Source organism: Mucor velutinosus, assembly GCF_035048745.1.
Source record: "Mucor velutinosus strain NIH1002 chromosome Unknown tig00001564, whole genome shotgun sequence".
Taxonomy (NCBI): domain Eukaryota; kingdom Fungi; phylum Mucoromycota; class Mucoromycetes; order Mucorales; family Mucoraceae; genus Mucor; species Mucor velutinosus.
In genome coordinates, this window is record NW_027041906.1 from 1,303,514 (window position 1) to 1,317,242 (window position 13,729).

Here is a 13,729-nt window from a genome sequence, read left to right on the forward strand (position 1 = left end):
TTTGATGACAGATACTGATTAATCTTTAGAAAACAGTCAAAAAATTGCAAAACAATCGTACCAAATATCAGGTAAACAATGTACACCAGAGACTAGATATAAATACCATTGCATTTTCCTTTAAATTCTCTACAGGTTTTATATAAGTTTGAAGGGGTGTTTACTATCAAGAAACGCGTAATTTTAAAGTCTATAGATTTTGTAATCCCATAGATCCTCATCCAGAATATTATAAATTGAAGCTCCGTTGACCTTCCGCATGTGTATACTACACAAGTGTGCATTTGACCAAGCATTTTAAAAATCGGAGCTTACGAAAAGGGCCATATTAACTTGCTGGTCTCAAGTTATCAATAGATACTTTACATGTGGAAGAATCTTGCTGTTGAGACTAGACAACTACAACTTGCCTTATTAACGAATAATAAGATTTTCAATTTAATGCATGCATATTTCCCCGCTAAACAATAACATCTCCAATGTCGATTAACTCATGAAACAGGCATTTTTAATATAACGTTCTCACTTAAAAGCTGCTCCAATATCATTATTCTACAATATATTCTGGTGGTTTCATGATAGTTGTTGTGCCAGAAGGGCTACAACTGTCTATAAAGATTAAGGTATTCTTGATGGGTAGATATGTCTGTGTTGTGCAACAACATGGACAAGCTATGATAAGTGAAGTGCATCTCAGCTATCTAAATACTGAGGTTCACCAGATGTGATAAGCGTTGTACAAGATAAATTGCTACTTTGGCATTCAGAACTTAGTATAAATAGAATAATTCTTGTCTTCATCAATAAATCTTTAGTTTTTTGTGTCTGATCTTATTCAAATAAGTCGTTTCTTGTTTTTGTAATATCTGTGGAATTTGAGGCTTGATAAACTAAAATTCACGGAAAAAAAAGAATAAAAAACAGTAATGTCAACTTGATAAAGGTATGTTTTATTATCAAACTGACAGGTGTAAAGTAAAATTGAAGTCTCTCTACTGGCCAGGTAGATGATCCTTCTTATATACTATAACAATGGATAAAAGTTCTATTAATTAGATTGACAAATAAGTCAGCTCTGATCAACTAATATCTAATCATGCTAAAAGACAACTCCAGCAAGCTAATCATGATTTAGCTTTTGCCTGGATGAATAATTAGACTCTCATCCAAAGTACCCTGATCTATCCTTTCTATAAGGATAACTAATATCGATCTAGAAGCATGTATACAATAGGTACAGTCTCCTTAGTCTATATCAATGGTCCATATCTGAGTGTATATCGCTAAGCATACATCTTTAGAATGTATCAGGAGATATGGCATGTCTATAGCATATCGTATGCATGTCTGTAGCATGTCTCACATATAGTACAAGTCTGTAGTACATAAAGTATCTGTAGCTAGTATCACGGATATAAGCATGTGTCTTATAGCGTGGATCATAAAGTACACATCTGAAGCAACAAGCTCATATTGCATTAATCTTGGTGCCTATCCAGATATTGTAAACATCCGTAGTCAATGTCGAAATACAAGTATAAGTCTATAGCGCCATCTATGTCCGTGGTGCCATCTATAGCCTATATCTTATATAGTATAAATCTTATAGTACTAGCGTATCTGAAGTCCATATCTTCTTGTAGTATAAATCGATATCGTACATCTAATCCAGTGTACATACAGCTTATATCTAAATCTGGTAACTGGATGAACTGTCGGAATGCAGATCATAGTGGATGTATTCCACATTTTGTGCTTAACAGTATATTTGGATCATCAAGTAGAGGTGTGATTTATTTACCTCCAAGGCAACACAGCCAACTAGGCCTTTTTTTTAAGCCAAATTATGTCTAAATTTAGCCATTTTGAAGCACGAATAACTCATGCTACAAAGCGTTGTGGACGCTTGGAATAGGGCCAAACGTCTCCCCTTGGTTGCGTTTTACTTACTGATACTTTATCTCAAATTTTTTTGGGTCATTGCAAATCCCTGAAAATTCTCATTTTTTTCATGAGTATTAGCAAGGGAAAATTCTTGAAAATCAAACGATCGCATTTTTCACCCCAAAAATGAAGACTTTTCCTATGGTACATATAAGATCAAATTGATCGTAAAGACGGGATGCAGCACTGGAAACTCTTTCTATGTGGTTTTTCTTTGTGAAATTTCAACATTTTGGCAAAAAACATGTTTTCATATTTTTGCAAATTGCTCATTATTTTCGGTCTGAAAGCTAAATGTAATCAGCGCCGCTCGATGCGGCTTCTTTAGTTCTTTAAAGGTATATTAGAAAGTTGGGTATGATAACGACAGTTTTCATAGTCGGATTTGGCAAAAACGTTTAAAAGATGTGAGATCAAGTCAAGTTTGAACACGAGAATACCCACTACACAAATTCATATTAAATTGCCGCAATTACAGCTGCCGCGGGAAAGGACTGAGACCAGATTCACTGGCCGTGACGTCGGATAGGGCATCCTCTTATTCTTCCATACCCTCGTTTTTTTTTCCTTTTTTGCCAAACGCCTTTATTACCAAACCATGGCTGTTTTGGAAACTGTTTGATTGATAATAACACTCTATCTTCTGATAACACTGTCATGCACTGTTAGAAGTATTTTATACTGCTTCTTTAAAGTGAAATATATTAGATACCATTCGATAACGAGCACTGGAAGGCGTAGAATTAACAGTAATTGAATTTGTTTATTAGGCTTTGATGATTCTTTGGCATTCGTCTGGTCTCTGGTGTCGTTCATTCTTCGGTTTTTCTGTGGTGCTGGTGTTGCTGCCGCTAATCTGGTCTTTCTTGGTCTACTGTCTTTGGTGCATGCTCGTTCTGTAGCCTGTTTCCGGTGATTGCTTATTATTTTCTGGTCTCTGGTGTCGTACGTTCTTCAGTTTTTCTATGGTGCTGGTGCTCGTGTTGCTGCTGCTGCTGCTAATCCGGTCTTTTCTGGTCTAGTGTATTCGGTGCATGCTTGTACTCTGGTCTATCTCTGGTGATTACCTATATTCTTATGGTCCATCTGTGGCGGTGATAAGTGATAAGTAACTTCTTTCGTCTTTGTTTGCTATGCTGATGGCGTTTGTTTTTCAGTTTGTTTATGGTACTGGTGTTGCTGCTGCTAATCTAGTCTTTTCTGGTCTACTATATTTGGTACATGCTTGTTCTCTGGTCTGTCTCCGGTGATTGTCTATACTCTTCTGGCCTATCTGTGGCTATGGTAAGTGGTAAGTATTTTCTTTCTTCTGGTCGCAATGGTATAAAACTTCTTTGAACGCTTATATCATTGCTTCCTTTCTCGTGATAATGCATTCATGATGTTTGCCTCGTTACGCTTTTTTCTTCTTTTTCGTTTGTTGGTAGTGTTTCCTCTGTAGCTTTACATGAATCAATATTAGTCATTATGTTGTATCGCAAACTTATAATACCACTGTTGCTTTTGCAGTTGTGCGTCTTTGTGTCATGTTGCTTTACAACCGACTATTACTACCATGCGTGTTGCTCATGTATGCATTTTTCTTGCAACAGCAACGAGCTTTTTTAAACATCACTGATATTGTGTTTGTTATGCTTTTCTTTGACTCGCTTCGTGTGAGTATATCTTTTTTGCCTACATACTACTGTACTCGTATAGTATAGTGTTCTTTTCTTTTATTATTATTATTATGTTTCTTTTGAAGCATACCGTTTTTTACGTTGTGTGGATGTGCCTATCCCTGAAGCTCAACAAGACTTTATCCGAGGCTAGGAGGTAGATAGGCTGCCTCCACTTGGTTATCGCTACTTACTTTAGTGATGATTGAGAGTCTCAACGCCAGAATCTAAAGCTAGGTGGTGTAAGTAAGGCATGCTCTAGCACCTGAGGGAAATTTGATGATAGCAACGGCTATATTGCTATTATAGCGGCGCTTAAAATTTTGCCTCACATCAAAACAGGGGGAAACCCTCGCAAATTTTTTTTTAGATCAGCGGAGTTTTCAAGCAATCTGATTGGCTAAGGGGTTGGAACAACGAAGGTCTACAACTAGTTGATCTCCTATTAATTTGTCATTTAAAACTGTTTCGTTTTTGTAATAAAAGGGTATCCAAACAAACTATTTTGTATTAAATGATAAAATAAGATGCAGTTATTTGATTTGGCATCCATTACACATTCTTATGAGATAGATATTTATTAAATTTACTATGTGAAAGTGCTTAATATTAAGTATTACTTGAATACAATGTTATTTACGTTGTTATTACAACAGTATTTATTAAGAATGATTGCAGAGTATTTATACTGTAATGAAATAGCCACCCAAACGCAACTTAATTGAAAACCAAAGTTCATCAAATAGCACTCATTCAAATTCATGCTATTTGGATCTATTAATGAAAGCGCTCAAATGTACATCAAAAAACCATTTAAAAATACTAAAGTAAAGATGCATGCTTATATCGCACATCGTGTGAATGAATCACTCCTGATCACAGTGTATTCAATCACACCTGTTGTGCCAGAAGGGCTACAACTATCTATAAAGATTAAGGTATTCTTGATGGGTAGATATGTTTGTGTTGTGCAACAACATGGACAAGTTATGATAAGTGAAGTGCATCTCAGCTATCTAAATACTGAGGTTCACCAGATGTGATAAGCGTTGTACAAGATAAATTGCTACTTTGGCATTCAGAAGTTAGTATAAATAGAATAACTCTTGTCTTCATCAATAAATCTTTAGTTTTTTGTGTCTCATCTTATTCAAATAAGTTGTTTCTTGTTTTTGTAATATCGAACATTTTTTATAAGCTACAAATAGTAACCCTTTTATTCTTTGTTCTTAACACAATAAAACTTGCGGATTCCAACATATATAAAATTGAGCCGACAGCTCGAAGGTATTAGCCCAGCCAAATGTATGGTCGAAGCTGATCTTGTGGCGTGCCATAACCTGCTTATTAAGTTCTTACTCTCAAGTTATCGTTAGATGCCAAACATTTTGGTTGGCCATACTTCCACAACTAGATAACTGCAGCTTGCTTTATTCAACTTGATTACGCCTTATGGTGTAAGGATATCGATTTTTAAATCAAACAAAATTGAGTTTTGAAATATGATAACCATTGAAGATGATATGTTTGAAAAATTGACAGCCGGAAGAATGCATAATACTGGCGTCAAGGCAACAGGAGCACGCGTATTTTTAACTGGGCCGTTGACAGCTCTAGGATATGCATCCGTTCACTGCTGTATATATAGTGCGCTTCAAAACCTATGGCGAAGGTTGCACTCGAGGACTGCGGTGGTTATCATATACCAGTAAATAAAGTAAAATTACGGATGAATAGACTAGATGCTGTGAAACTTTGGATTCAGTACCTGATGGCTGCATCTTGCGTTGGTTCATACAAATGTTTTCTTATCAAGGTATGCATTTTCACCAAACTCAAAGCAAGAGCAGCACTATCGATTGTCTGATGTTCCAAATTAGACCTTTACAACACGACGATGTGGCCTGAAATACGCTTTCTTTTTTCACTTAACTGTGACATATGTCTCAGTGTCATGAAAGGATGCTGTATACTCTATCTCATATCTGCCCCCAAATTTGCAGATGATGTCTTGAACATTTAGCTTCGTGGCAAATTCTTATTCTAATGAAAATGACTAATTCCTAGATCAGTTGTCTTTGCCAGAAAACTAAAGTGCAATCAGGTTGTTAATTCGCTTAGTTGTAGAGAAAGTGGGAGTTCACGATAATAATAGGTCTTTTATGAAAGTTACGACAGGAAAAGGTCGTTGGTTTATTATACAAATGCAAGTTGCAGTGAGTTTGAGCAAGGTTGATGAGGATTGGTGTAATTAAAAGGCATATTAAATTTGGCCATTTTGGAGACGACGTCTTGAATCAATAATGAAATATGATCACGACGGAATATTACGAGCAAGCGTTTCCCTTGTGAAAGTAGAGTTATCGGTACAAAGTATCCACCATACAACAATGAAAAGTTATAAAAATCCATGAACTCACACATTTGTATTTAAAAGCTCGGGGTATTCGATTTTCGTTTCAAATAATGAAAATAATCTGAGCACAGTGAACTAAAGTTAGGAATATATGTATTGAAACTAGGTTCGACTCATTGTTGATATCCATTCAAATATGAAGTGGTTAGGCGTAGTACTCCAAGTATCTCTGATTTAAACATAATATTGTGGAAAGGACCTGGGCTACTAGCACCTCACTCTTGTTAAGATGCTATACTGCAGGTAGATAAAAGCCACTTCTTCAGCTCCTATGGCTGATCTGTAGAATTAAAAGGTGACTTATAGCCTAAACATAACACACAGCCGATTCGTTTCTCCATTAAGAAGTATAGGTCACCACCTGCTTTGGTCACTTTCAAGCAGGTATCAATCAAAGACACAGTGCTAATAGAGGATCTGCAGATCTTATCGAGGCACAAGCTTGCGCGTACAATGGTATGGTGAACAAGTAAGTTAAAGCATACACTACTTGCCTGACATGCAATTTCTTTTTATGTTCAAGACATAAGATGTTATTCATCAACCACATACATTTGAGTTATGGTAGCATTGAATGTAGATTGTTTGTTGGATATAAAACATAGTGTAGACGTACAAAACGGGTGTCTGTTTAAAGTTGGAAGCAGAATAGCAAGGCCAGCCTCATGCTTGATAGCTTTTGTTACCTGACAGACATGTTTCTGCCCCTTGATCCATGCGCATTTAGCGTAATCAAGTATTTGCGTATATATTATAGCAGCAAACATCATATCTGTGCTTTGACCCGTATCTATTTTAAGGTGTAATTTAGCATGATTAACCCGAGCTACCGGAACGAAGAAAAGTTTGGCATTATGAGGCAACTACTTGGAGTCGTAAAACTGATAATATATGAGCAACTGTTTCGTCTTTCTGATCTAAAACTGAGATGCTGAAAAGATCGAAAGAGTTTTTTGCGTTCATAAATTCTGGAGATTTCACATTTTTCAATGCATCAAAATACTGATCAATAGTATGTCATTCAAGAACCTGCTGAACTTTCAAAGCAAAGCATATCAGATACTCACGTCTTGAATAATTTCTTGATTCAACATCAAGGTATTTTTCATCCGCTAATTTAAATGAATCAACTTTTACTGACGCGTTTTGGGTGGATAAATGATGCATTCCTGACGCCTTCTGGTTCTTTGCTTTATTCTTATTGATCTTTAAAATGATCAGAGAAACATTTCTTCTTTGTCACTACGTCAGATAGTCCATATAAGTTGTACAGAGAAGTTTTCTTGCCAAGCAAAGTTCGTCATTCTCTCATGGAACATGTTTGATTTGTATGGATGCTAATTAAAAAGTGCTCAGAGCGAATTCTCAATGCATTATTCATCTCTTGGATACTTTGCCATTCATTCAAGATGAGTTTATACAAAATTTCTTATCTTGATTTCCGCCTGTTAATCTACTGTGCACTGAGGGGACCACGGTGGATCTTACAGACAACATGTACTCAACAGTCGGCATAGAAATCTTCATACCAAGATCAAAAGACAGCGGACATGTTTGCCGCTACGGCCAATGTTACCGATGGTATTACTGCTTCGATTTATGCAAATATCGAGTTTTCCACAACACTGATGCAGCAGCTCTATTTGACTTTTGATCTATATCGTGTTTCCATGAACAAGCATTCTTTGCTCAGTTGGTAGGTGATGTTTATCCTGTTTTTATAGCTCACCTAAATCGCTTTCTCGTACGATGTATCACTGTCAATTCAGCGACACAGATGTAGCTGCTGTAACGTAATAAATTGCTGATTTTTGGACCTTAATCTAATAGGTACCCGATAAAACGCAAAACCATACACGTTTCCTAATTGAGACGGAAGAAAGAACCATTTGGTTTTATAATCTAACGGAGCAGCGTACACGTCTTGGATATCGCATCAAGTTCAATCCGATTAGCTAACTTTGGTGGAGTCAACAACAATGTTCTATTTAGAGTTGTTTGGGAATTTCAGCAGTATATAAGGAGCAGGTTTTTGCAGATTCCGTTGTCTTCTTTATTATTCAATTCAAAATATAATTAATACAATACAAACATTATGATTGGTATCGATAACTATCTCGCAGTTGGTTCAGTAAAGAGCGCTTGGGTCTCCCTCTATATTCTCTCTATTGTTTGGGGTCTGCTCTACATGATCCGTCCTCTCTTTGACACAAGCTCTGACATCTCTGATATGGAGACTGGAGACAAGCGATCTGGAGGATTCTTGGTATGTATATTATCACAATTCTGGGATGTTTCTAACTTCTAACACACTTGCACATATAGTCCCGTATTGGTAAAGCTTATGATGTTGTCAAGGACAACATGCTCATGCAGTTATTCGCCTTGTCTCTCAATGCCTTCGGTGCTGCATCAACTAAAGCTTTGGCAATTCTCTCCTGGATCTTCTTTGCATTGACTATTTTCTATGCTGTTGCTGTCATGTTTATCGAGCAAAAGATGGTCCGTGCTGTGTTTGGTCTAATTTTCTTTGTATTGACCTTAATCATGACCTCCCTTGCTTTCAAACATGGTTGGTAACTCTACTAATACAGTGAAATCCAGATATACCTACAAAATATTCAAAGGATTCTGCAAACTACTCTTTATTTTCTCTTCTTAATAAAAAATGTTTCTAATACGGCTCATTGCCTTTTGTTCACGTTAAGTGTCAAGTTTTGCATTTGAAATGGGTAGTTGAGGTTGTATCCACTGTAAATTCTATGCTAACAGGGGCACACGTTGTTACATTGAGCGTCTTCAAGGTAACATTTAATGGAAACGTGAAGATTTGGAAATGCTTATCGAGATATAGGTCCATGATGGACTATACCATAGCTTGACTGACTCGATGCTACTCGCTCAGATAAGCTGCTTGAATCGCTCCATGATAAACCGCTACTCAGAACGAAATGTTTCAAAAGCTTGATTAATTTTAAATTTTTTTTTAATACAGAAAATAGTGATCAACTGTTTGAAATCAATAGAAAATACAAATATATATGTGTGTACGAAGAAAAAATGAGGGTAAAATACTTAAAAATCAGGAAATAAATTTCTATACGGATCAGCTTGACCAGTGATACCGTACTGTTCTTGAGTCTCTGGATATTTATCGAAATGGCTAGCATCACCCTCGCCTCTGATTTGAGGTACATAGGGTGCTCTAATTTGACGTGCCAAAATACGATTGAAATCCACACCAGTAAACCAACCATGGCGCTTGATATCCTCACTTCCAGCCTTCAAATTACCAAATCTCTTTGTCAAATCAGGCGTTAATAGTCGCTTCAAAAGATCCTTTCCATTTACATCAAAATAGGTAGGCCATTTGATCTTGCATGCCAAAATCTTTTCGTATAATTTCAGGTGATCGTCGTCAAAAAATGGTGGGTAGCCTGCCAACATTTCATAGATAAGAACGCCCAAACTCCACCAATCGACAGCTTTACTATAACCCTTTGACTGAATAATCTCGGGCGCTACATGTATGCAAAATTAGAAAACCATCAATACAAATATGGCCCACTCTGGCTCTACACTTACCAAGGTAATCAGGTGTTCCACATAATGTCCATGTTATATCTGGAACATATTTAGCAAAACCAAAATCAGTAATCTTGATATGACCCTGTGCGTCCAACAATAGATTTTCTGGCTTCAAATCACGATATATCATGTCTTTTGAATGCAGATATTCAATAGCCAAAATCACCTCGGCAGCATAGAATTTCGCAACATGATCTGGAAAACGCTGTGATCTTCTTAGCACTGAAAATAGCTCGCCACCGGGAACATAATCCATGACCATGTACAGGTTGTTGCTGTCTTGAAATGTACCCCACATGTTGACTAAGAACGGATGAGCAACAGACTCCAAAATGTGCTTTTCATTGTTGGTGTGCTCTACTTGTTTCAATCGGATGACCTCAGTCTTCTTCAACACCTTCATTGCATAGAATCTGGCATTGACTTTGGATTGTATTAAATGCACTCGACCAAAAGAGCCTGTACCCAATGTTCGAGATATGTTAAAGTCGTCCAGCTTTAGCTTGGGTCGATTTACACGTTGATGTATGATGGCCTGATCGTTGTACACCGAAGTATAGGGCTGTCTGATAGTGCCAGAATTGAACGCACTGGCTGTTGTTGTGGTTGTTGCGCTTGTGATGACAGGTGCTGCTGTTGCTGGCTGTTGCTGTTGCTGTTGTGGTAGCGATTGTGGTTGGGGCTGGCTTGTGAGTTGGGATACTTGCATTTGCTGTGGTTGTTGAGTAACATCTAGTTTTTTATCTACTTTTATACTTGAATTTAATTTTCCCTTTGCGGATTCAGTGGTAACAGTGATATTTCCTACCTCTCTTTTCATCCGCTGAAATCAATACCTTTTGGGTCTTGGTCTCTCTGCCATCTTGGGTCCATGGCACAGTTCTCTTTTGACCGACATCTAAGTTTCTCTGCTGAATAGGTGGCAGGTAGACTGAGCCATCTGACTGCTGTGGTTGCTGTTGTTCTAGTGGTTTCTTCTCTTGTCCGTTATAGAAAGTAGACATAGCAGCTAAATACGCGCCACTAGGGATATGAAATGTAAAGAGGGAAAGGAGGTAAGATGAAAAAGGAGACTTTTTTTTTTATATATTTTACGAGACTGAGATGTTTATATTAGTTTTTGCGTGGAAACAAAAATGCTTTCGCCCAAGAGTCATGTAGGACCAAAGATTTAAAGTGCATGTAGTTGATTTAATATTTCAGGTATATAATTAGAAAAAATTTAGGGAGACAGTTCAGTGGTGTCACCCGTTGTCTACTGTAATGCAATTGGTAGTAAGGGAGACAGAAGGTTTCACATTCGTCGTTCCAAATGTCCTTACTCTTTGACCAAGCAAGAAAGATCCCTGTCAATCTCGTCAAACAAAAAGAAAATGGCAAAAAAAAAAAACGGGAAATGGATGGTTAGCTAATCTTTTATTGCATTCTCACCATTCATCGTCGAAATAAGACTCAAGCACTAATGGCTCGCCTAGCTCTGGACATACATTTGGCTTGACCAGTCGACTAGAGTAGCGAGTCTTCTCGATTCGTTCTTTCAGAATAAACTGTGGTACCTCCGACAAGCTAAAATAGGCTGGTGGTAGCGATTCCTCTATGGGCGGGGAGAGGGACAACATGCCCATTGGGGGCATGTTGCTAATATGCGACATTGGTTGGAAAAGAGTTTCTTCGTCGATGGTCAATGAAGGCGGGGCAGGATAGTGCGCATCTGGATGCATTGGGTAGGACACACTGCTTGAAGCACTACTGTTGCTTCGACTTCTGCTGTTGCTTGCTGCAAAATCAGTGGGAGGAGCATCCAGGTCAGGATTGAAGAACACTGGCGCATCCCGGCATTCCTTGTAATCTTGAATGCAAGTTAAATCACGGACACGAGCCAGATGTTGGTTTGACAGATTCGCAATGCCAATTGGAATTTCAAACTGTACGTGGTGCGTCGATTTGAGTAGATTACCGGAATCAAACTGAATCATGAAAATCAGATAATAATACACGCGAACATGATTCGATGTAAAGCAAGGCGAGACTAGTCTTGAGGGCAACTGAACTCTGACATCGGGTAGACGTAACGAACCATTGTTGCCTTTGACTGGCACCATGGTTTGCAGGATATCTCGTTTATATAAGCGATGTACGGTACCTCGCTGCAGCAGCAATTTACCTTCATACACCTTACGAAGCTTAAATGCAACACTGCCAATCACCACGTCCGATGAAATTGCATTGATTTCAAGATCAATTAGGAATAGCTGGTCGGGGCAGAACACCTGGGCGGGTAACTTGGCTTTCACTGTGGCTAACGGCGTCTTTTTGTTGTCCTTGTATTTGTACAGTGTATCCTGGAATGTCCATGGGGTCGCAGCTGGGGCTACGAGTAACGGACGATACGGTGTCACTAGTTCTTCACTACGAATACCGGGATGATTGGCAGGTCCATCCATATAAGCTGTCCATATATAACGAATGGAGAAACCTGTGGGATCATCAATGGAGGGAGGAAAGTTGACATTGGGGAACTAGCAATATGCATTGAGTATATATTACCACAAAGCATCTTGATGAGACTTACCTTGAGCGCAAATTTGTATTCATGTTCTCCAGGTTCAACTGACTTCCAGGAGTTGATAGCGTAGGCTATATCTGTATTAGTATCGATCTACTCAAAAGCACTAATAACATACCACTTCTTTCAGTTCCCCATACTATAGTTTCTATTTCAAAGTAAGTTGTTGTAATCTTTTCAATGCGCTCTAACTTGGAATCAAGGCCAGCCTCTTTCACTTTGGCGCACGCACACTCAACGCCTCGAAACTAAATTGTTTGTTGTAGGTTAATATAGATGGAGAAACATCCAAAGAAAAGCTTAGCTTACCTTGATTCGTAACTGGCTTGAATAAAGGGTCTTCTTAGTCCTGACTTTGACAGTGCCTGGTACTTTGATGTTAAAATCTTTAGTATGCATCCTATCCAATTCGTTTTACCTCTCATAATCTTGTTTGGTCTAATCATAGCCTTGTCATCACCTTCGATATGAATGGTTATTTCAGTCTCTTTTTCAATTGAAGCATCCATGGCATGTCCTGCTGTCATTCCAGTGAATGATGCTGATATACTATTTTGTCGGGATCTGGCATTTGGTATGATGGATAGTCTTCTTGTTGGCGAGGTCTGTCTTGTGATAGATGTTGACATTTGTTTAATAAATAAGAAGAATAGGGGAGAAAGGCGGGAAAATGTTGTTTAATCGAAAAAAAAAGCTGGACCTATATTTATACCTAATGGATTATGCCTGCATGAATTTGAATACGAAAAAAAGGGTTCAGAGGGATCTTAAAAATGGCAGCATTCAGAATTTCCAATTCATGTATAGGCCGGGAAGAAAAAAAAAGTATTTGGCTCTGGTTTCATATAGATAGTAGGCTTTGTTCCATCTTGAAGAAAAAGAAAATGAAAGAATGGGTTCTGTTTTATCCTCTTTTCTACACCATCTTGATAAATAGACAGTAGCAATCTCTCACCAGTGCGCAGTGCTGCCATTTTGTGTATAATTCAGGTGACATCACATTGATTTAACCAGTTTGAGGCAGTAGTTTGTCTATACGCTGTTGAAATGAGGAAAGGGATGCCTCATGTGATTATTCAACCGAATCAAATAAATGGAAAACAATACCTTTCTTCTCCACTCTTTATAGATGTTTGAGAGCGATAACACCTTGAAAGAAGCACCAAGTCCTGCTACAAAACCCCCCCCCCCATTTGGTATCATAAACTTCATTAAGAAAAAGCCCACAGGGCGATGCCGTAATCGAGCGAAGCGAGATAGAACGGCTAGTCATGTAATATCATCCTTTAATATACGAGCCTTTCGATACTTCGGGTGGTTTCCTGACCTACGCTTCGCTTCGGTGGAAACCAACCTACATTCAAACGGCTCGCGCTGCCGCGGGCCTTTGGCTAATATCCCAAAATTAATATAACTAAAATGTTAGAAGAACTCTGATTGTTGCTTGATATATAATCACTAATCGCATGAGTGTTTACGCTTCGGATGGTTGTCTACCTTTGCTTCGCTTCGGTGAGAACCAATCTGCGCAGCGGCAGCTCGTGCTACTGATTGCTC

At 38.1% G+C, this 13,729-nt stretch overlaps 3 protein-coding genes across 3 annotated transcripts; 1 reads left to right on the forward strand and 2 right to left on the reverse strand.

Moving 5' to 3' along the window:
• Positions 1-8,113: 8,113 nt before the first annotated feature.
• Positions 8,114-8,598, forward strand: ATC70_010710 (uncharacterized protein; the record flags this gene model as incomplete). The annotated part of the gene is made up of 2 exons (XM_064829921.1): positions 8,114-8,284; positions 8,344-8,598. 2 exons carry the CDS (start codon positions 8,114-8,116, stop codon positions 8,596-8,598), a joined length of 426 nt encoding a protein of 141 aa, XP_064682423.1.
• Positions 8,599-9,093: 495 nt separating this feature from the next.
• On the reverse strand, positions 9,094-10,610 carry rpl35_3 (60S ribosomal protein L35, L29; the record flags this gene model as incomplete). Its single annotated transcript, XM_064829922.1, has 3 exons — positions 9,094-9,539; positions 9,604-10,353; positions 10,415-10,610. The coding sequence occupies 3 exons, from the start codon at positions 10,608-10,610 to the stop codon at positions 9,094-9,096; spliced, it is 1,392 nt and encodes a 463-aa protein (XP_064682424.1).
• Positions 10,611-11,033: 423 nt separating this feature from the next.
• Positions 11,034-12,801, reverse strand: MET6 (methionine-synthesizing 5- methyltetrahydropteroyltriglutamate--homocysteine methyltransferase; the record flags this gene model as incomplete). The annotated part of the gene is made up of 5 exons (XM_064829923.1): positions 11,034-12,125; positions 12,179-12,243; positions 12,291-12,420; positions 12,482-12,537; positions 12,591-12,801. The coding sequence occupies 5 exons, from the start codon at positions 12,799-12,801 to the stop codon at positions 11,034-11,036; spliced, it is 1,554 nt and encodes a 517-aa protein (XP_064682425.1).
• Between the last annotated feature and the right edge of the window lie 928 nt (positions 12,802-13,729).